The sequence below is a fragment of the Gasterosteus aculeatus genome, chromosome 2 (genome assembly GCF_964276395.1).
Source record: "Gasterosteus aculeatus chromosome 2, fGasAcu3.hap1.1, whole genome shotgun sequence".
Lineage (NCBI taxonomy): Eukaryota > Metazoa > Chordata > Actinopteri > Perciformes > Gasterosteidae > Gasterosteus > Gasterosteus aculeatus.
Genome location: NC_135689.1, coordinates 6,287,460 through 6,307,139, shown reverse-complemented (window position 1 = coordinate 6,307,139; position 19,680 = coordinate 6,287,460). Strand labels below are relative to the sequence as shown.

General features: G+C 42.7%; 3 protein-coding genes across 4 annotated transcripts; all 3 read right to left on the bottom strand.

The window, feature by feature from the left end:
- Positions 1-219: 219 nt before the first annotated feature.
- On the bottom strand, positions 220-5,405 carry LOC120829450 (uncharacterized). Of its 2 annotated transcripts, XM_040193555.2 has the most exons (6): positions 3,296-5,405; positions 2,605-2,708; positions 2,318-2,440; positions 1,971-2,190; positions 1,195-1,340; positions 220-783 (listed from the first exon to the last, which is right to left on the bottom strand). In XM_040193555.2, the coding sequence occupies exons 2-6, from the start codon at positions 2,629-2,631 to the stop codon at positions 730-732; spliced, it is 570 nt and encodes a 189-aa protein (XP_040049489.2). In that variant the 5' UTR covers positions 2,632-2,708; positions 3,296-5,405; the 3' UTR covers positions 220-729. The 2 variants fall into 2 exon arrangements, with proteins under 2 accessions (XP_040049489.2, XP_040049488.2); XM_040193554.2 differs by lacking the exon at positions 3,296-5,405 and having other exon boundaries at positions 2,605-2,726.
- A 3,088-nt stretch (positions 5,406-8,493) lies between these two features.
- On the bottom strand, positions 8,494-11,611 carry tcf15 (transcription factor 15). Its single transcript, XM_040193556.2, has 2 exons — positions 9,273-11,611; positions 8,494-8,868 (listed from the first exon to the last, which is right to left on the bottom strand). The coding sequence occupies exons 1-2, from the start codon at positions 9,747-9,749 to the stop codon at positions 8,806-8,808; spliced, it is 540 nt and encodes a 179-aa protein (XP_040049490.1). The 5' UTR covers positions 9,750-11,611; the 3' UTR covers positions 8,494-8,805.
- A 1,561-nt stretch (positions 11,612-13,172) lies between these two features.
- On the bottom strand, positions 13,173-16,629 carry srxn1 (sulfiredoxin 1 homolog (S. cerevisiae)). Its single transcript, XM_040193557.2, has 2 exons — positions 16,257-16,629; positions 13,173-15,753 (listed from the first exon to the last, which is right to left on the bottom strand). The coding sequence occupies exons 1-2, from the start codon at positions 16,476-16,478 to the stop codon at positions 15,547-15,549; spliced, it is 429 nt and encodes a 142-aa protein (XP_040049491.1). The 5' UTR covers positions 16,479-16,629; the 3' UTR covers positions 13,173-15,546.
- Positions 16,630-19,680: the final 3,051 nt, after the last annotated feature.

The window sequence follows — 19,680 nt, the reverse complement described above, 5'->3', positions numbered from 1 at the left end:
ACAGGAACTGCTCAAAAGGGCTTCACCATATAAACGAAAAAGACTGAAAGTCTAGAGATGTTTCTGAGATGAGGTGAGTACAATATAGCCTTCATCTGATTGAGACTTGCTCAAACTGCACATATCGGTCTTTGTGGTGCCAGTCCAAAGTGATATTCTCTTTGAGGATTGGATTCTTGACGGGCAGTAAAAGCCAATCATGAGGTGGTGGAAACTGGATGAAGCTGGGTGAAGCATTTGCAGAGTTTATTCAGACAAATTAAATGTATTATTTTACATTCATAAATAGATAAATCAAAACAATAATAACAAGCAGACAGTTGCAACTTACGGTTAATATTGGCATTTCAGACGTTTGTTAGAATCCCTGAGTAAAGTAGAGGTTAAGGTAAATTAAATGTTACAATATTCGTTATCATAATTTCAGCTACAGCTCATTTTAAACCTGAGCATGTGGAGGTTCTTGTGCCTCCTCTCATGCGTGTTCCTGTTAGTTATGAGAAGGTTTTTTGGTTGAGTTGTGTCTTTCATGCATTTTTCAGGAAAAAGGAAACTTGAGGTTTGGGCCAGCAGTTACACATTTGTACAAACCTAACTTAAACCTAAAGAAATACATGAATATCCCTGAAAGACAAGTAAAGTAGAATACTGAATAAAGAATTGCCAAAAATAAATTCACTTGCTGCTGACAGGTGATTTGTCTGAATCGTATGATTTCACAGTTCGGCTTCACCTCATATGCCGGCATCGTCTTGAGGACCTCTTACAAACAGCTTCAATAACCTGAACAACCACAAAAAGGGACAAAACATCAGACAGTTGTTTAACTGGAAAGAAGCCCACCCACTGAGTATGTCTGAAAAGTCCCTTGGAGGCAGATGGCTGTTAGAGGAAATGGTGCCTCAGAGAAGTCGCCTACAATATGTGCCGACACAAAAAAAGATGATCCGACTCCTCCAAATCACTGATGGTTAGAGATATAAACGCTATTTAGAATCTAATTGCCTTCTTTCTTTAGGTGTTCCTCAAGGATCTATTTTAAGCCCCAACCTTTTATTCTGCCTTGTATTTTGCAACATTTTTCATTTTCTTTATCCATAAAGAACTTAGGCCAAGTGTTTTATGAACCAACGATTGTTTTGCAACCTGGAAAAATCTCAAACGATGCATGAAGAAAAAAAATAGTTTATTTACCCAAATGCCGAATAGAGATAAAGCGATTTTGAAGAGGGCGACTGCCATGTAGCCAACAACGCTGCACCAGGCTGGTATGTCTTGGTCTGGCTTGGAATGGGGCAACTCGGTAGTCGTCGCTGTCGTTTCAGGTCGGCTCACGCACTCTGTATTCAGACAAAGAAATCAGTCCATAAAGTAGATATTTAAGTGCAGACTTTATCATTACTTAAAAATCCTAAAAAATGTCTATGCTGACATATTTTGATCTGAAATATAGAAAGATATTTTTAAGAGATAACGTTTGTCTCTTGTTTTACATCTTGTAAGAATGGTAAAATATGTCTGTGATGAAAAGATGCAATGACTCAATCACATTGAGAGTTCTCAACTTTTGGTCCATCTTCCAAAGCTGTAATGAAACACCTCCAACACGGTTGATTTCTAAAAATGTGTACATATTTAACGCTCTTCTCCCATCACATCGAAACGTTTTGGCAAACTTGACTAAGGTTTAATAGAGATTCATTCCAATCGTGAATGTGGCTATTCGATCATATACGAAGAAATTGTGATAACAACTCATTGTTTGTTGACTTAACAATGAGACACTGTGCCCTGCAACTATTACTGTCAATTATGAATCTGTCGTGCACCTCTTGTCAATAGAAATTTAGAAAGTATATCGAAAAAAAGCTTGTCCTTATACCCTCTAAATATTTGTATAGCTCGGTTCAGATGCTTCAATTGAGTTAAATTTCAGATGAAGAATGGTGGAAATTAAAGACAAAGCTTACCATCGACCTTTAGGTGGATTACAAAATTCCGATTTCTACCCCCGACTTTCGCAGTTATATCACATTCGTAGGTGCCTTGGTCTTCAGGTGTCACACTGGGCATCAAAAGACTGAAATTCTCTCCAAATCTGGGCTCTGGTGAGCGAATTACGTTTTTGAACAACGTAGTAATATTTTTTACACTCCTGATCATACCGAGCCTTTGCTTCGTTTCAGAGAGCTGTTGAAGGTAACAAACAAAAAAGAATTTGTTCACATCAGATTAGATGAGAGTCAAAGAAACACAAGCCATCCATCTAAATGATCCCGGCTCGAATTGAATAACATCGATGGATTGATTCACTGACCTTGTGCCATGTAAGGGAGTAGAAGTCCAGGCTCTCGATGTCAGGAACTAGACACATCAGTTGAGCATCTTCATGGCAGCGTGTGTTGATTTCTAGCTGAGTCGCGTAGTGCAGCAACAGCAGCTGAGGTGATCAACCCGCAAATATATTCAGTATAATATACACAACATATCAGTGTACGACAGCCTCAACAAACTGAACGACTTCTGTCCAAGAAGGAAATGATCGATGACATCAATAAAAATGTTGCAAGCTTGAAATTTAAACAAAAGTCAGTTTTAACTCACCTTAATGAGCAACACCTTCTGGAACATCTTAACATCATGTGTCACTTGAGTGAGCTGCAACAAGTAGTGTTTCAGTTTCCACTTCAAATTAAGCCCCTCATTTCCTGTAAATAGACCACAGATCCACGTGTTTATTGCCTGAGAAAATATGCCATCAAGTGGTGCTATTGAGAGATGCATCGTTACCAGATTAATAATCATATTTAAAAATGTATGTATATATATATATAAACCTGCTGGTACAGACCATCCAGTATATCATGGTGTGTTAAGAACGTAAGTAAAGTGTTATCTTCATGCTTTGTGTGACGTGTTAACATCACTTGGCTGCCTGCCTGTCCATTCCATCTTTTCTGCTGCCACGTGGATGAACGATGAAACCTGCAAGCTTCTCATTCAGACCACCAACTATAATGAAAGAAATATCCCACCACCACCCCCTTGTTTGTGTCTCTTCTGTGCTCCCACTAAATCAATGAAAATTTAGATTTTGCTGACCTCCAGTGGCTTAGTGGTCGACTTGCATTTGAAAAAGAACTTGTTTGTACAACTTGTGTTGACAGTTACAAGGAAACGTGAAAACCTGGTCATCACAGAGACATACAAGACACTTAAATGAAGATATATTGGCAAACATCTGGAAGATATACTGTACTTGGTTGTTCTCATCAAAAGGAACAGAATATCTCACCTAGATGCAGCTATTTAGAGGTGTTCTCTGAGGTCACTGTCGGATGTGGTTACAGGTGCTAAAAGGCATAACAGACACTTTCAAACGGAGAGCAACAGAGGAGAACAACACAAGAGTCAGCACATTGAATGCATATGACATAAATGGGACATTGTGACTACTAATAACAGCAGCGTTGGATACCGTAGAGTATGTATAATCTATAATACAAAGCATTAAAGGTATTTGTAATAGTAGTTGTAATATCACTTAAAATAACGGTAGTAGCAGTAGGTGGCAGGAGGAAGGATCCGGGTCCAGATGGAACCACGATCAATAGAAAGCCCCAAAGTTTGGGTGGCCTACAAAGTCCCCCGGCACTGAAGACCTACTGCTGCAGTGGAACATCGACATGGCTGCTCCAAGCCAAAGTCTTTAACCTCCTCTTACATGCAGTGAGTGTGTCCTCCCCCCTGGACATGTGATGATGAAGATAAGACCAATCACAGGATAAGGTATGTGGGTCAGTGAGATATGTCTCCAATGTCTGCAGGCTCACGTACATCACACACACACACACACACACACACACACACACACACACACACACACACACACACACACACACACACACACACACACACACACACACAACTACATGAGGCTTGCTCATCCTGTTGTTTTCATCTCAGGGAACTCCCCATTGTCTCCCTTCGGGCATATTATTTGTATGTGTCGCTCTTGTTGACAAAGGAGGTCGATATACGGGTATTAATAGCAAAAGGGAAGAGTGAGGTCTTTGGACTCCACCATCTGCATTAAAACAATACCTCATTCAGCGGCAGCTGGCACAGCAAGCGCTGGGATGTAGACACGTACCGACGTTAACACGGTACATCAGCGGACGCGAGGATTATGTAGCCGCTTGCTTTTGGACACCGGTAACTGCAGCTGTGAGCAGTTTTAGATTTATGACAGTAATCTAAGCATTGAAAATGTGCAAATACAAAAGCACGGCGCTTATCGCATTTTTGAAATATCTCCCTCTCACCAAATCACTGCAGCTGCATTAAAACACTGTAATCAAGCACAAGGGAGTTTTACAGCTACGGGCCTACAAACGTGCTAAAAGGAAAAGGTGTGTGTGTGTAAAGGAAGTTCATAAGTTGCGATACTCTTATGGCCCAAGTGTTGGTTTGAATGGGAGCGAGTGCATGTGCCATGTGTGCATGCATGTATGTACGCATGCTCTCTGTGCTGTACTTAAAGGGTGTTGCACGCCACAATAAATCCCAGAGGTTGTTAGCACGCCCAGCTGCTGGCTGAGGTCTCCATGTTTCTGTCAGCGAGGTTGTTCACTGCGCACTCTGCAGCCTGATTGAGGAAATCCTCTGTTTGCTGAAATGAAACGTCCCAATGGTTCCGCCGTCTCTCCCACAGGTCCTGCGGAGACTTTCCCATTAAGAATGCGCATGTTTACCGGGTTTTGACTGATATATAGCTCTTTGATGGGCCTTAACACTACCAGGGATTTAGTTGCTGGGGAGGCGGATGGGGGATATTTTGAGATAATTCTCTTTTCTTTTTTATTCAACCCAGATTTTACCACTAAAGTTTAACCTGAAGCCAAATCCAATCCTTCCTTTTTGTTTTTATGTGTTTGCTGCTAAATAATGAAGGCAGCAGATATCATACATTCAACCTTTAAGGCACAATGGCCAAAAGAAAAATCAGTATCAAGTATTGCAATGTGGTGCTCATATTTGAATCTAGACTATGAAAAACACAAACTAGTGCCATACATATTCTATATATACCGCATGCAGTCAGACATGCCCGAGAGGATGAGCAGAAGGCTTCTCCTGTTGTATGTGGATAATACGTTGGTTACTACAGTGTCTGCCTGAAATCTTTCCTGCCTTTGTCAGGCTGCAGAGCTTCATCAATCTGCCTGTTCAATTGTTTGTTTAAGGAAGAGAAAAAAAGGATCAGTCTGTATTGCTGGATTCTCACCTCACTGGATTCTCACTGGGCTTTGGCAGGCTGCTCGGTGCTGGAGGTCGATTGTTCGAGCGTGCAGCAGAACACAGCCGTGTGACGACGATCTGTATTGTTCCCTAATTTCTTCTCTGGGATTTCCTCTTAGCAGAACACCCCCCCCATTCCACCCCCACCCGCCCATCCTATTCAATGCACAGCCCTCAATCATCCTCCCTCTGTCTGAAGGCCCTTGCCAAACTCTCTGGCACATGAAAACAATTGTTCTTGTATGTTGGAGGAGACACGACCGTCTCCTCAGACGGTATTTTCTCCCCCACAGAGGCCCAGCGGACTGTCGGGCAGACAGCCCCCCACCTTTTGGAAAACTGGTAGCGTTCAGTAAAGTCGGAAGCGAGGTATCAGAGACCTCAGCCACAAAATTGACTCAGAACCATTAATATCTTTGACATGCGGGGGGGGGGCAAGGGGCCATCTCCCCGGCCGGTGAGGGGTTGAAATGTGCTGAAACAGACTGCGAGAGCAGGAGATATTAAAATATTACCATGTGCAGGTTTGTCTCCAACAAGAGCTCTCTGGCAAGACCACAAAATGCTGACGGAAAGCACCCATCTGGGCATGAGGACTGCGCTCCCGTTCCTGCATCGTCCATCTTGGTTTTTGTCTTTTTCTTCTTGGCGAGGCAAAGACGTTCAACAGTCAGAGCAGTGATTTGTGGTCAATGTGTGGAGATGTTTTCCTGGAGCTATTGCTCAACAGGAGTGTGTCCTAAACGCTTCCTCTTCTTTGTTTCTCATTTATGCTCAAATAACTCTCACAAAAGGTAAAATCACACACTTTACACACAAAATATAGGTAGAAATCCTGAGGAAACAATAGGTTGTGTAATTCTTTAATTTAATGTCGGGTTATTCATCAAAATACATATGGAAAGTGAAAAAGTGTTATAATCTACTCGTACAATAAGTACAATTCGACATCTTCAATGCACTGTTACAAACATACATTATGAGTATTTGCAGTTTGTCACAGTGGCCCCTTTGTAAGACAAATGGTATAGTAGTACATTATTATACCATTATTTGGGGTTGATAACTAATAACCAATTGCTAGCGGGTAAAGTGAGCCCAGTACTCCACTGGTGCTATTTATTTAAGACAGAAATGTTTGTGACCTTCGGATCTGCATGAAAGGAAACACAAATCTTCCCCTTCTCTCTTTAGTCTCTCTACTTAATGTATAATTTAGTTTGCAAGAGAGAGTTCAGGTTTGATATTTTAAAACACAACAACAATTCGTAGAGTAGAAAAAGTTCATTCAAGAGAGGAAACAAGTGTTTGGTTCTTGTTGTTTCCATTTTAATTAAAAATGAACCATATTTTTACCCCAAAACAAATCCAATCCATCAGTAATTTCTAAAATCCCATGAGTGATTTCTCATCTCAGGTCATAAAACTGGCAGCTGGAGGAGGAACCGCCGTCTAGCTTCATTTGGTCTGCGCTGAAATTCTTCCTGCTGAAGAACCTCTTTTGGGATTAAGAGATGTGAGCGTCCGAGGAAGAGGAACAACTCACCAAAGCCAGGCAGTAAACCTCTGCAGTGGCCCCCAGGTGGATCCTCGCCTGTCAGACATGTTAAACACATCCACACTGACCTTATTCCTCCCTCATCTCCTCTGATGGTCTCATCAATTTGGTACCTGTCAAAAAGTCTACTTCCGAATTGGTTGAACACTCGCTACGTTGGGCGGCTCTCACTAAGAAAGCAGCACCGGAGAGCCGTACATCTGGGTCCCAGCGCCGGATGAAGTCAGGACTGGCGCTGACCCAAAGCCCGCCGCACAGAGAGTTGCGCCGAGAGGTCGGCAGCGCGTTGTTTTCCCTTCCTGTGCCTCCGTGACGTCTTCCTGCCGGGGCGAGCCTCTGGGAGCCGTTTGAGGAGGCCCCGGGGCCCCCCGAGCGTGGAGGACGTAGCACAGCAAAAACCAATTAGCCTGACAGGGGGCAGGTGGGGGATGTGGAGGTGTAGGAAGGGAGCTCGGACCCCCAGCGTGCACCCCTCAACCGCCTTAAAAAAACTCCCTTTGCACACGGCCCCCAGTGTCACCGGGAGCGTCCCTCCGTCGTTTGGAGGACTCATTCAAAGCGATGCCAGACGGGTCCTCGGGCTCAGCTGTGTGTGTGTGTGTGTCCGCCTGTTGGACCAATCACTGCAGCGTCTTTTTCAGACCCCAGAGGACAGACAGAGGCCCGCAGAGACTCGGTGGCTTTTTATATTTCGCAGCGGATATCTCAGTTATGAGATGTTGCAGTGAAAGAGAGGGAAATTGTCTATGCGATATGTTGCTCATGCTGCAAGAGAATGTAGAAGTTGAAAGCTGATAAATCTAGAAAAATCTAGTTTAGTAATTATCTGTCATGCTGGTTGCGTAACCGAGTTTAAGATTAAACTTAAAAGTGAATCTTCAACCTCTAATCTGTACGGAAGATAACTTTCTGCAGAACGTTATCTTCCGTATCGACCGCAGCATTATATTTGCATCCTTTTCCATGATTACGCCTCAGCGGGGCTTCACCTTCTCTGCTCCAACGTGACCTCTGACCTCTCACCCCATCGCTCCCTGTCCGTTGGGCCCACAGCAGTGATTTATCCTTCTGACATACCAACAGCTGTGTTGGGGGCTCACAGTGGAGTGTGGGCTACTATTTGCCGTGACTAATCGATAACAGACTTTTAAAAAGCACCAATCGTGAGATCTGGAAAAAAATACTGCAGCCATTGACACCAGAAACCTTGAACCTTTGCTGAGGCTCTGCAGGTTTTATACAACAATGTCTTGGCAAGATTACCGGAAAGAGTGGAAAAGTGTGTCAGTGGGAGACATCTTTCCAAAAGGACAAAACCACTTAGTTGATGCTGAAGAAAAGATATTTTCAAATGGAGCAGAAGATTCAATAAAGTTGTTAATTCAGCATTTAGATGTGGAACAAAAACGGTTTACAATTTTGTCTTTTATAGGATCCAATCCAATCTACACTTCAAACCTTGTGAACCCAGCTTGTCGGAGCGAAAGGTTTGTGGGTCCCAGAAGGGAACACTGTCTTCTGTCTGTGCATCAGTGTCCCAGTCATTACGACAATCTGACATACAGCATAACTTTTCATGGCACAATTGTATTTGATGTCCCAGCAAAAACTAGGAAATCAAGAAAATAACTACCTTTATTTTTCATAAAATATATTTTATTTAAAACTTTCAGGTGGATAAAAAAGTTCATAAGTTTCAAACAAATGCACTGCATCTGATGCTTCTGCTTATGATTACATTTCTTGGTCAAGTATAAATAGTCTCTTCTTGATTTCCTTCATTTGATCCAGCATGTGTTTGCGTGTGTGTGTGTGTGTGTGTGTGTGTGTGTGTGTGTGTGTGTGTGTGTGTGTGTTTAAGTATGTGCTGTGTAACACCAGCTTTGACTCTTCCCTGAGAAAGTTTTTGAGGGTTGTCAGGTTGTTAATCGTTCACTGGCCTTCACTCAGCGTCCCATTCGCAGCGGACCCATTCTTCGCATCTTTAAACAGTCTTTGCCATCCTTTATCTGCAAAAAAAAATGAGAAGAATATTTAATTTGTTTATTACAGAAATCTGTGCACAAATAAATTTGCAGCTTCATTGATCACATTATTATTATTGTCACATTGCAGATTGAGCTATTAACGAGTTGTACATTGCATTCTGTTTTGCTCTCACAGTTATAAAAAATAAACTAATAAATAATGTGTGAGAATGACACCTGTGTCTGGCTGCGTGTGGAATTTAAAACGAGCGCCAAACATGTGCCGTGCGTTTTACGCACACCATAAAGCACTTTGAAACAGAATCAGATGCGACAAGATACAAAAAAAAATACCAAAAGGAAACCGCCTGTGTTCACGATGCATTTTGCAAATAAATAAACAAATTGTGTATAATTAAGCCGCCATGGAAAAAGAAGCCATTTACCCCTTTCCTCTGGTTGCTCAGGCAGAAGGTGCAGATGGTGCGCGGCTGCAGCGCCCCGCTCTCTCCTTGCGCGTGGACCGAGCCGAGGCACGGCTGTGCGTCGGCGCCGCCGTCTCCGAGAAGAAGCACGTTGGCCAGATGGGAGATGTAGCTGGACGCCAGTCGAAGAGTTTCGATCTTGGAGAGCTTTCTGTCCACCGGCTCGGTGGGTATGAGAGTCCGCAGAGCCGTGAACGCCGTGTTGACACTCTGGGTCCTGCCTCTCTCCCGTGCGTTAGCGGCGCTCCTCTGTTTCACCACCACCGGCGGCTCGCCATCCGGATTGCGCGAAATCCGCCTTCGTTTTTCGCCGCAGTCGCCGTAGCTCTGCTCCGAGCTGCCGTCGCTTTCGCTGCGGTTTTCGTCCTCCTCGGACGTGACGGTGAAGTCGGAGTAGACCAAGCGCGTCGCCACGGGCCGCAGCATGGCGAAAGTCATCTTTAAAAGAGAGTCGATCAGACCGAGCGCCGACGCGGGGACCGACCCGGCGCGTCGATGTGGCGCACAGGCCGCATGTAACCACCTGCGGCAACAAAAAGGCAGGATTTCAATGAAGCTAGCCGACTTTCCTCAAGTCCGTTTGGACGGTGTCTATTCCAGGGATGGACACGGAGTACCTGCTCAGCTGGGCTCTTATAGCGCGGTGGGAGGAGCCGCAGGCAGCAGTCTTACAGTAAAAACACACTAATAACTAAAGCGGAATATGCCAAATTGGTGTGAATCACAAATTTCACAATATAGATGAATACTAGAGTGATACTTTAAAAGACAAAGTGATTCAGACATAAACAGCAGAGAGATATTGAACAAACATAAGCACTGGGTTACATATTGGGGGGGTCATTGTTCACTTTAAAACGTATGGATCATAAAACAAACAAAATAACTATTGCTTCCCACAGTGTATCAGTACATGGTCTTGTACCTGGGTGAAAATTTTAAGAAAAACATTATGTATTATATTGCTGAATAGTTTTTCATAAACTGATGAAATGCTTCCGTACATTTGTTGTCAGAAAAGTAGCATAACAACAAATAAAGAAGATCAACCACAACATTGTACTTACGTACAGTAAATGTACCGAGCAGCTATAAGCACATTCCAATGTTAATGCAATGGAAACGTTTACGGGCATTTAGGGACTGTAGTTTGCTTTTCACTTAATTTACAGTTTACAATGTTGTCCTAGCCTGACATGTTTATGTTTATTTTGTGCTGGTAAACCACAAGGCCAACATTAAAATCTTCACACAACTGCAGCAACATATAATTGTGCAGCTGTTTGGAGAACTACTTTTAGTTTGTCCGGCCAATTTTCAATGTAAAAAAAGTAAAAAGTTCTTTAATTTAAATATATTTTTTCATGAAGTCTGTAGCTCAATTGTTCAACGAGGTGTGTACCGCAGCAGCAAACAGGCTCACGTTAGATGGAGGAAATAGTCCTTCTCTTAAATCCCCACGCTGAGAGGCCTGCACTTAAGGAGCAAACCCGAGGCGGCAGGAGAAAGTTGAGTGTGAGTAAACAAACAGAGGATCCTGGAATGGCAAACTTGCTGCCTGGAGTTTGAAAAAACAATACAGTGGCAAATGGACGATTTCGTCCCAGCAGGCTCCTCTGGTCACATTCAGCCACTTCAGTAAGGAATCAGACACCAAGACGGTCCGCTGAAGGGGTTCCTACGTCCTGTGAAGGACAAAGAACCGTCACCAAGCCAAAATGATGTTGCCTCTAACTGATATGAAAGTGTTGTGATATCTGATATGATTTGGTAAACACACCTAATCCCCTCGACTGTGAGCAAACAAAATGCTGCTGCTGTGTGGTTTATCACATTTAGAGAACACTCAGCATGTGTTGTCTTTGTGGGGCGTGTGAACCGCTTTGAGGGGGGGGGGCGCGCGTGTTGACTTGGAGCTAAAGGCAGGAGTTCAAGCGTTCTTAGAAGACCTCTCGTGTTTCATGGAGCCGAGGAGCGCCCTTTCGCTCGTCAGGAAGAGGTAGATTAATTCACCCATGCTGATGAAGCGACAGCATGTTGGTGTTTGCCACCCACCGAGTCAGGTGCCGTCGGGCCTCACCGAGCCCCGACGGCAGCGGCTCTGTCCGAGGAAGCTTTCCCGCCATTTAATTGGTCACTTTAAAAGATGGATGTTAGATCTCGTATACAGACATTTGTGTTCCCCGTTACTTTGTTGAAGCCTCATCTTTCTCTCTAGCGCCAACATGTTCGGCTTTTTGCAAAAATATCTCTGCGACTGTTCCATTTATAGCCATTGAAAACATCCAAATATTCACGTTCCCCAGGGGGTGAATCCTAATGGTTTTACTCTGAAGTGAAAACGGCTCGACAACTATCGGCTGTGTGCCCCTTTTTGCAATCGCTCATGTTGCATTTAGGATGAATGGTAATAACTTCAGTGATCCCTTGTCACATCAAGTCAAAGATTTTAATTTGTTCAGTACTTACAAATCAAATGCAAAACATTGACCAAAAAAGCCAAATGTTGGCATAATAATGTGCTCTGTTTCACACAGGTGATGCTGAGTGGCGGCCATATATTTTACATTTGCATTCTGGTACACGGCCCAACAGAGGGAGGCTGTTTCACTCGCCGTTCCCCTTTGGTGATTCACAAGCACTGGGAAAGCGTGAATAATAAGAGCGCTGTGGCAACTTCCCACTCTGCGGGTTTCCTCCGTTGATGACACATTGGCTCACACGCTCCAGCCAAGAAAGCTGGTCAATGTCGTCCCTTACATCCATTTAAAGGGACAAGTCACCAGATGTAAATGATTTGTTTCTTACGGTCAAACAAATCACATTGAAAGCTAAAAAGAACAAGCAGAAACGGTCACTGAGGGATTTAGGAACCGTAATAAGCAAGCTGGATCTTTTAGCGACAGCTGGCGAAGCCACGTGGATGAACATCGCTAGTTGACATACATGTTAATTCATTCATTTAGGTGAATCACCCGACTGAGCACTTGTGTGTGACCTCACCTGAGCACATGTGAGAGGATGAAGTCAACCGAGCGCTAACTTGAGAAGACAAAGCTGATGGAGGGACGTGGTTGACCACAGACTAATCCTTCTATGGAGTCAACAAGTCCTTTTTATTTTTGGCCTAGCAAGATTTAAACATGCAGAAATACAACCGACTCCTGTGACACCTCATGTAGACTTCTCTAAAGCTACAGAGATGACGGTTGAGGGTTCACGTGTCAAACAGCGCCGGCATGGAACTAAGAACATTTGTTGTTTGTAGATAGAGCGGTCGCCCTGTAACCACCAGGTGGACGGTTCTCTTTCTCCCGTATGTCGAACCCCGAGGGACAAAAAGCATTATCATCAGACACAAAAGAATTTCACACAACTTATAATAACCAAATGATACAATACATAGAATCATATAACAGATACAGAGGACATTTTACATTTATATTAGTACATAATACCAATGCTTTTAATAATTTAAGTACATTTTCCTGCATATACTTACATACGTTTCAGTGCAGGCCTTTAATCGTACTAGAGTATGTTCAGTGTTTCGTTAGTACTTTTCCAAACAGGATCTGAATACTTTGTCCACTGCGCACGGCGTCGAGGTCACAGGGTGGATACGGCATTGCAAATCTGGCACAAATTACACGGCTGTACTCAGCCGTAGTCTGAGGGAATTCCGGATAGGAAGCTGTGAGAAGTCTCGCCGCCTCAAACACCTAAACTCTTTCAAGAGGATTTGGTTGTAAAGCCCCCCCAAGTGGAACAAATGGGTGGACTGGCTAACCAGAGATTTCTTTTTTTTTAGCTGTATCTTAAATGTAAATGGACTCTAAACGAAAGCCAGAACCAAATTAGTATGATTTGTCAGGTAGTTTTATTCTGCCATAATAATACAACAATAATATAAAGGACTGAAAAATCTGGCTTGTAAACATTTCAAGAGATCGTGTCGCAGGGGGTAGAGAGCGTGTGCTGGGAAGCATAAGGTTGGTGGTTCGAGTCCTGACTGCCTCATGTTCCATGTCGAAAGTGTCCCTGAGCAAGACACCTAACCTCTAATTGCTCCCTGGGCAAAATGTAAAAAGCCATGGGTTAAAAATGTAATGTAAGTCGCTTTGGATAAAAAAAAGCGTCCGCTAAATGAACTGTAATGTAAACGACTGTCTGATTTCTGCCCTTTATTTCAAATTGCCTGGAGTAAAAAACAATTCATTTCTCAAATTTTCGGTTTGTACAACAGACGAGAGCATTTTACATTCTGTAGGTAAAACAATTTGGCGGGATGTGAAAAGTACAGAACAAAGTCACTGCAGATGACGTCGTTCTTTTGGACGAGTGAGTGATTTTCTCAGCCGCACGAAACATAATCAATCAACACATAACATCTCCACAGGCTGCAGACTGAGCTGCTGCTGTGAACAACAAAAGGCAATAACGTTCTGTGCTGTCAAGTCATTTCAAAGTTTCTCTAAAAACAGAACAATTAAAAATATACTTAAATTGTTGTAATTCTGACGGTATCAATAGATGTCTCCGGACACGAGGGAGTCACCGTACGTTGTTCAGTCATTTGAGAGTTGACACGGCCACAATCCATTTATGAAAATGTCCACAAACACTTCCTCTTCTCAGCCCACTAAAACCCCTTGATCTGCTTAAATCCTCAAAGACAAAGCGTACAGAACCACCCATGAAAAACGGCTCCCCAGAGCAACAGGTGCAATGAATTTTTTCATGATGGTGTTACGTGTCAAAATTCCTTTGAGGATATGGTTACTTCCAGACACTGAGCGAGCCACAGGAAGTCCTCTCACACGCGACGATTCAGAGGAGAGGTTCAGAGTCCTGCAGGGCCGCTCGGTAAAAAGCTGCCCTCGGGTCTTCCTTCATTTCCTCGCATGGCCACAAAGGGAGAGCGTTAAGCAGCTCTGGGCTCGCATTGTTGGAAGGCGGTGCTGTCGGAAAGGCCTCGTCTCGGCGCCTTGTGATGTGTGGCGTACTCTCATAATTATGCATACCTGCGGTTCCTTCCTCCAAGACACAGGGGCCAGGGAACTGCCTTGATTCAATTCGATTGCCAAGTCTCAAGGTTGGTACCGACGTCACACATGTACTTCAAGATCATGAAATGATGTTTAAGCACTCAAAATGATTGCTAAGCGTGTTATTTACTGTAAGTGGGATGCATTCGGACACAAGCAAGGTTACTTTTTTACAAAATTCAAACAGATTTTGACTGATGGCACTTTAGAGAAGTAATAAAAGCTTTGAGGGTTTTTATACAATCAGCCCTTGACGACGGCAGGATGAGAGGAAAAAAGATAAATGAGGGAAGCAGACGACGAGTAAGAAACACCGATGACAGGAAGAAGGAGCAAACGCAGCAGGACTCAACAACATCTTGCATTTTGACTTGAAATCTTGTCAGCCTGAAGTTACGTCACACCTGACTCCTCCTGCACACCATCTGCTCTACGCGCTCCTTTCTCCTGCCTTATTGAGCTGTCCCATACATCACAATCAGTCGACCGTGCATGAGATTCCATAAAGTGTTGCTTCTCCGTTGGAAACATTTGGTTGTTTTTATTATTTCTAAAATTAACATTGCTGCATTTTCAATAGAAGGAGCTCAAATAGGTGCACTTGAAAGAAAGCCAATGGTGGATTAATTACACATTGTAATCACAGAACACATTTTGACGTGTCACAGTAGAAACCTGCAAATAATAAAATGAATGACAGCTGAATACCTTTAAAAAGATATGTGTTGTTAAGAGTAACGTTGTGCTTCTGCTACTATGACACCAGGTCACAATGTCACTGTCACTTAACTGTGTCCTCTTATGAATGGACATTCTGTATTTGTTGTACAAAAAGAACTGTCAAGACGACGCTGCAATGTGAAATAGTGTCTTGAGGGATTTCAGCTTTTTAATTGCTTTTGATGTTCACGTACAAGGATAAATCTATCAAAGTAAAATGAAATCCACTTGGTACAAATGCATAATTTACAAAACCAAATATGTTATCTAAATAGAATTTCATGAAAAACGTGCTTAACTAAAGAGTTACATTTCCCCCTGCTGGTAAATCCTTTGTTCTACCAAGTGCAGCAGAGGAGTCAAAGCGGTGTCGGTGTGTGTGTTTCCGTGCACCCGTGTGTGTGTGTGTGTGTGTGTGTGTGTGTGTGTGAACCACCTGAGCAAGGTCTCTCTAAAAGCCACTCCTGTCACCGCAGGTCGGGGGTCGAAGCTCCCAAGTAAGTGCTGAGGTCTGACACGTTTGATCTGATGAGCTTGGCTGGGATGCTCGACATGTTCAGCCTCTGATACGCAGCGAACCTGTGACAGCCTCCGAAGGAGTAGTAGTAGTTTCCTCCCTCTCTGCCCGTGATCCAGAGCAAGTCGATGGGCGGAACCACGCCGACGTCCGCTGTCTCTTGAAGGAAAGACAGATTGATTGTGATCTCATACAGCAAGTATGCAGCGGAAATTACGACACCCCCCCTCCTCCCACAAAGAAAGTGTTTCTTCAAAAGACACAGCACAAAACCATCGACACACGGTACTGGGATGTTGAAGAGGGAAACCACAGTATGAGTTAGTAGCTAAAGGTTATTACAGACATGTTCCTGTAGGAATTTGGTAAAAGCAGTGGAGGTAGTACTCACACTAAAGATATACTAAAATCGAGCAAAATATTCAAATACACCCCTTTATCAAACAAATTGTGCTTTCATGTATTCATGATTCAGAATGAGTGGATTATTACTGGATCATTATCAGTGTTACTGCTGGTACAGTGGATCCGATTTGAAGTACTTTTAAATAAAACCGGGTAGTTGAATAAAAGTGCATCCAGGGCCGTAGACATTATTTCAGTAAAACGCAGATGTTTGTGTGGAGATACAGGTTTACTGTGCAGTTAAAACGGTATTACCTGTATCGTGTTCATTATACTCTGAACTTTGAGCTCATTCAGCACCGGAGGAATCGGTCTGATGATGACGTGCATGGGGACGTTGTGAACCTCCTCGACGTTGTCCGAGTGAATCGACCTGTTGCTTTTAACGTCACACTGAGACGACTCCGACATGTTTCTGAGGAATAACACTGACACATTAACCCGTCCGGCTTTAGTAACGTGCCACAGGCGAAGCATTTCCCCCTCGACGGCACAGCAGGAGACGTGTTTGCGCTTCCTCACTTCCTGGATTCCAGTTTAATCACGTGGTGCAGTAACTTGAATGGAAGGTTTTCATTGGTCCTCCGCGCTGTCAATCACAAATGCACGCCTTAGTTAATGCCCGCTCAGGCCCGATTGGAACTAACGTTAGTTCAAGTTTAGACTTAAAATGTGAAAATTAAGTAAAGTTCTCTTTGTTTCTTTAGACTTTATGATGTTGGTCGGCCATTTGTTGCCATATGAATGGACAGGAGAAAATGCCAGAACCACAACACTGCTGCTCTGAAGCAATGTTAATTAACTTAACGTTAGCTAACTTTAATGTTAGCGCAGAAACAGCACCGTCTGTTCGGCCACGGAGGGGCAGCAGAAACGAGCCGTGGACTCGACCGACCACTTGTGAGTTGATAACACTGCGGTAACCCTTATAGCGTCAGCAGGCCTATATGTTATTTACACACCCAGTGGTCACGGCGTAACATAATAATGAATTTGGAGTCATGTTTCTGTTTACCAGGTAAATGTAGGTCCAATATTTCTCTGTTTTTAGCTCTGTTTTTGGTCTCCACACCATCCAGCCGCTGAATGCTCCACCCTGTTACGGGTAACAAATGTACACTGACTTTTTGTTGCTCACAAAAACACCGTCCGTTAAGCTGAACTAACGATAAACATTGAAGTTTTGCCCAATGACCTTAAATTTAGAATAAAGCTCCAGGGAGCTGCTTAGATAATAATTCTCTAAAGCTCGCATTGACCCCTTTCATGTTTCACATTTTCAGTTAGCATTAAAATATCAATTATTGCCGCTCTAAATATATTTTCCTCTATTCCTTTTATATTCCCACAAGATGTTAACGTTAACAGTGGAATGTACAACGGTGTGTTATTTATCTCTTGAAGCTATGTCGATGCAATCTTACTGAAAATTGCATTTCGCACGTACACATTATGAGAAAGAGTCAGTTTACAGGTCACCCTGCTGTTTGTGTCAAAATGATAATAGTAATTGCAGAATAAATGCTTTCTTCCTTCAAAATATGCAATTTTATTGTCTCCTGACCATATTCAAGTTCAACTTGCAGTTCTGATGCAGTAACTTTGTCACAAACTTCGCTTCCACATTTGCATGAATGAATACTGTATTCAATATGGTTGTCAAAAAGTCATTCACAGACATAAAAACACACTGTATGTTTCATGGTGACATAACGTTTTAGGTGAATTGGATATATTTGGAAAGACGGAAGGCCACACCAGTCCCTTATATAAATCATTTGAAAATCCCATATTTTACAGCAGGAGAGTCTAAGCCCTTAAACAGAAGTATTTTGCCCGTTTTACGCATGAGACACCTGACACGCATCAACAATCAAAATTATTTAAATGAGCAAATGCTATACAATAGAAAAAGCCATATATAAAGCCGACTAAACAATGTGAACTATTTTTTTTTAAACTGTCAAACAGAACGTTAAGGGTCTGTTTCTTAGCATGTAAACAGCTCTGTAGTTGCGGTAGTTGTAGTATTTTCATGGCATGTACTGTACATGTAAAAATACAAACTATACCCCTTTTTTCAAGATAGCTTATTCATATAATGGCCAAATTGTTTCTCATTAAAATTCACTCCAGCAATTAGTCACGCTGTTGAAAAGAGCCGCTACAATCCCAGAATCCTTTGGTGACAATAGTTTTAATGAGGTCAGTTTTTTTTTTTTTTGTCGACAGTTGCATGATATAGGCTTCCTCCATCAAAGTGCACCACTTGGTGATTTTCTATTTTTGCAGAGATTTCAAAGAGCCAGCCAGGTTGCTGTGGTTACGAAAAAGGACGTCTGGGCCCGCAGCTTTGCACAGGTAAGTGGAAAGCTTCAAAGATCCGTGGAAGTGGAGCGGAAACAGAACTATTGTTGTGGTCTCCAACCCACAGCTTCGGCATCTTCTAATGAGACAATTAAAAATGATTTCTTGGACAGTAGAGGCAAGCCATCATATTGAATTATTACAAATTCTTTGAACTACAATGGCAGCACCTTTTATGTTGATTAATTGGTCACACAGGGATCATATAAAACGTGAAGGAGGTTTATATATAGTATGTAAGAATTAACAGTAGTATCAGTACATTTTACATCATTGTGGAATAAAACAACAAAATACACAACGTAATTCAGGCGCTTCAGTGAATGTAATGTACTTTTGTCAGGTGATAGCTTTGCGGCAACAGCATCAATCTGTTTATAATTTCCCCATAAACCGCTCAGCTCTGAAAGCCACCTCACATTTTCTACATTTTTTCCCTAAAGAGCAGTTTAGTTGGCACCAGTGTAGCATAAAAAACGCCTGACAAATTCCATTCAGACCGTAATATACTGACATGGATTGTGCAGCCGGCTGCATGACATGGTGTCTCTGTTTGAATATCTAGAGTATAGGCAATATGCATGGTGTAATATATATATATATATATATATACACCCCCAGGCCATTTATCACTCTATACAATGTCAATTTCAGCTTGCTTCTTTGCTGTCAATCAAAAAGCACCACTTCATCAGGCACCAAAGGACACCAGTATCACTTGAAGAGAAGAGAGCCTGTCCGTCAAGGCATATAGACATGTAAATCTTCCCCAGTGCTGAGGAGTGTTTGGAGTCCCGCTACACTCTGTGTGACCCTCTGCTGTCACAGCAGGTCTGTACTCTAGTTGCTAGCACATCTCAATTACCTAGATTGAGTTAGTCACACAGGTACAACGACAGGTCATGGGAGAACAGTTCCCACATAATGATTTGCTGTTAATATTAGATTTCAGTCCCGGTGGGATTGTCACACTTAGAGCAGCCGGAGAAAATTACCTGCCAGCTTTCCGACAGGGAAGTGAGCTATATTTATTTTTACCGTCTTTTTTTTCTTTCTTTTACACGTTGACATGCTTTTAAAGTGGTAATCATTCTGATGGAGATTTTCAGTCTTCAAACTGTAGCTTTGTGATAGATGAATGTTTCTGAAATGGTGACACGGTTTAGCAACTGCGGGTGTTTGCTGCTGAATGTGCTCCTGATTTGTTCTCTCATATTGATTATTCACTAGTGGCTCTCGCTGCCCAAACCTATGAAATTGTTTTTTTGTCTATTATCTTCTATAATACAGCTGCCTGCACCGGGATGTTTAA

Coding starts and splice junctions, on each gene's coding strand:
- srxn1 (XM_040193557.2), bottom strand. CDS start 16,478: ATGCTTCGCCTGTGGCACGTTACTAAAGCCGGACGGGTTAATGTGTCA. Junction 15,754..16,256: donor GTATAATGAACACGATACAG/GTAATACCGTTT, acceptor TTCCTTCAAGAG/ACAGCGGACGTCGGCGTGGT.
- LOC120829450 (XM_040193555.2), bottom strand. CDS start 2,631: ATGTTCCAGAAGGTGTTGCTCATTAAG. Junction 2,441..2,604: donor AGAAGGTGTTGCTCATTAAG/GTGAGTTAAAAC, acceptor TGATCACCTCAG/CTGCTGTTGCTGCACTACGC. Junction 784..1,194: donor TATCTCTATTCGGCATTTGG/GTAAATAAACTA, acceptor GTGGTTGTTCAG/GTTATTGAAGCTGTTTGTAA.
- tcf15 (XM_040193556.2), bottom strand. CDS start 9,749: ATGACTTTCGCCATGCTGCGGCCCGTGGCGACGCGCTTGGTCTACTCC. Junction 8,869..9,272: donor TGAGCAACCAGAGGAAAGGG/GTAAATGGCTTC, acceptor TTTTTTTTGCAG/ATAAAGGATGGCAAAGACTG.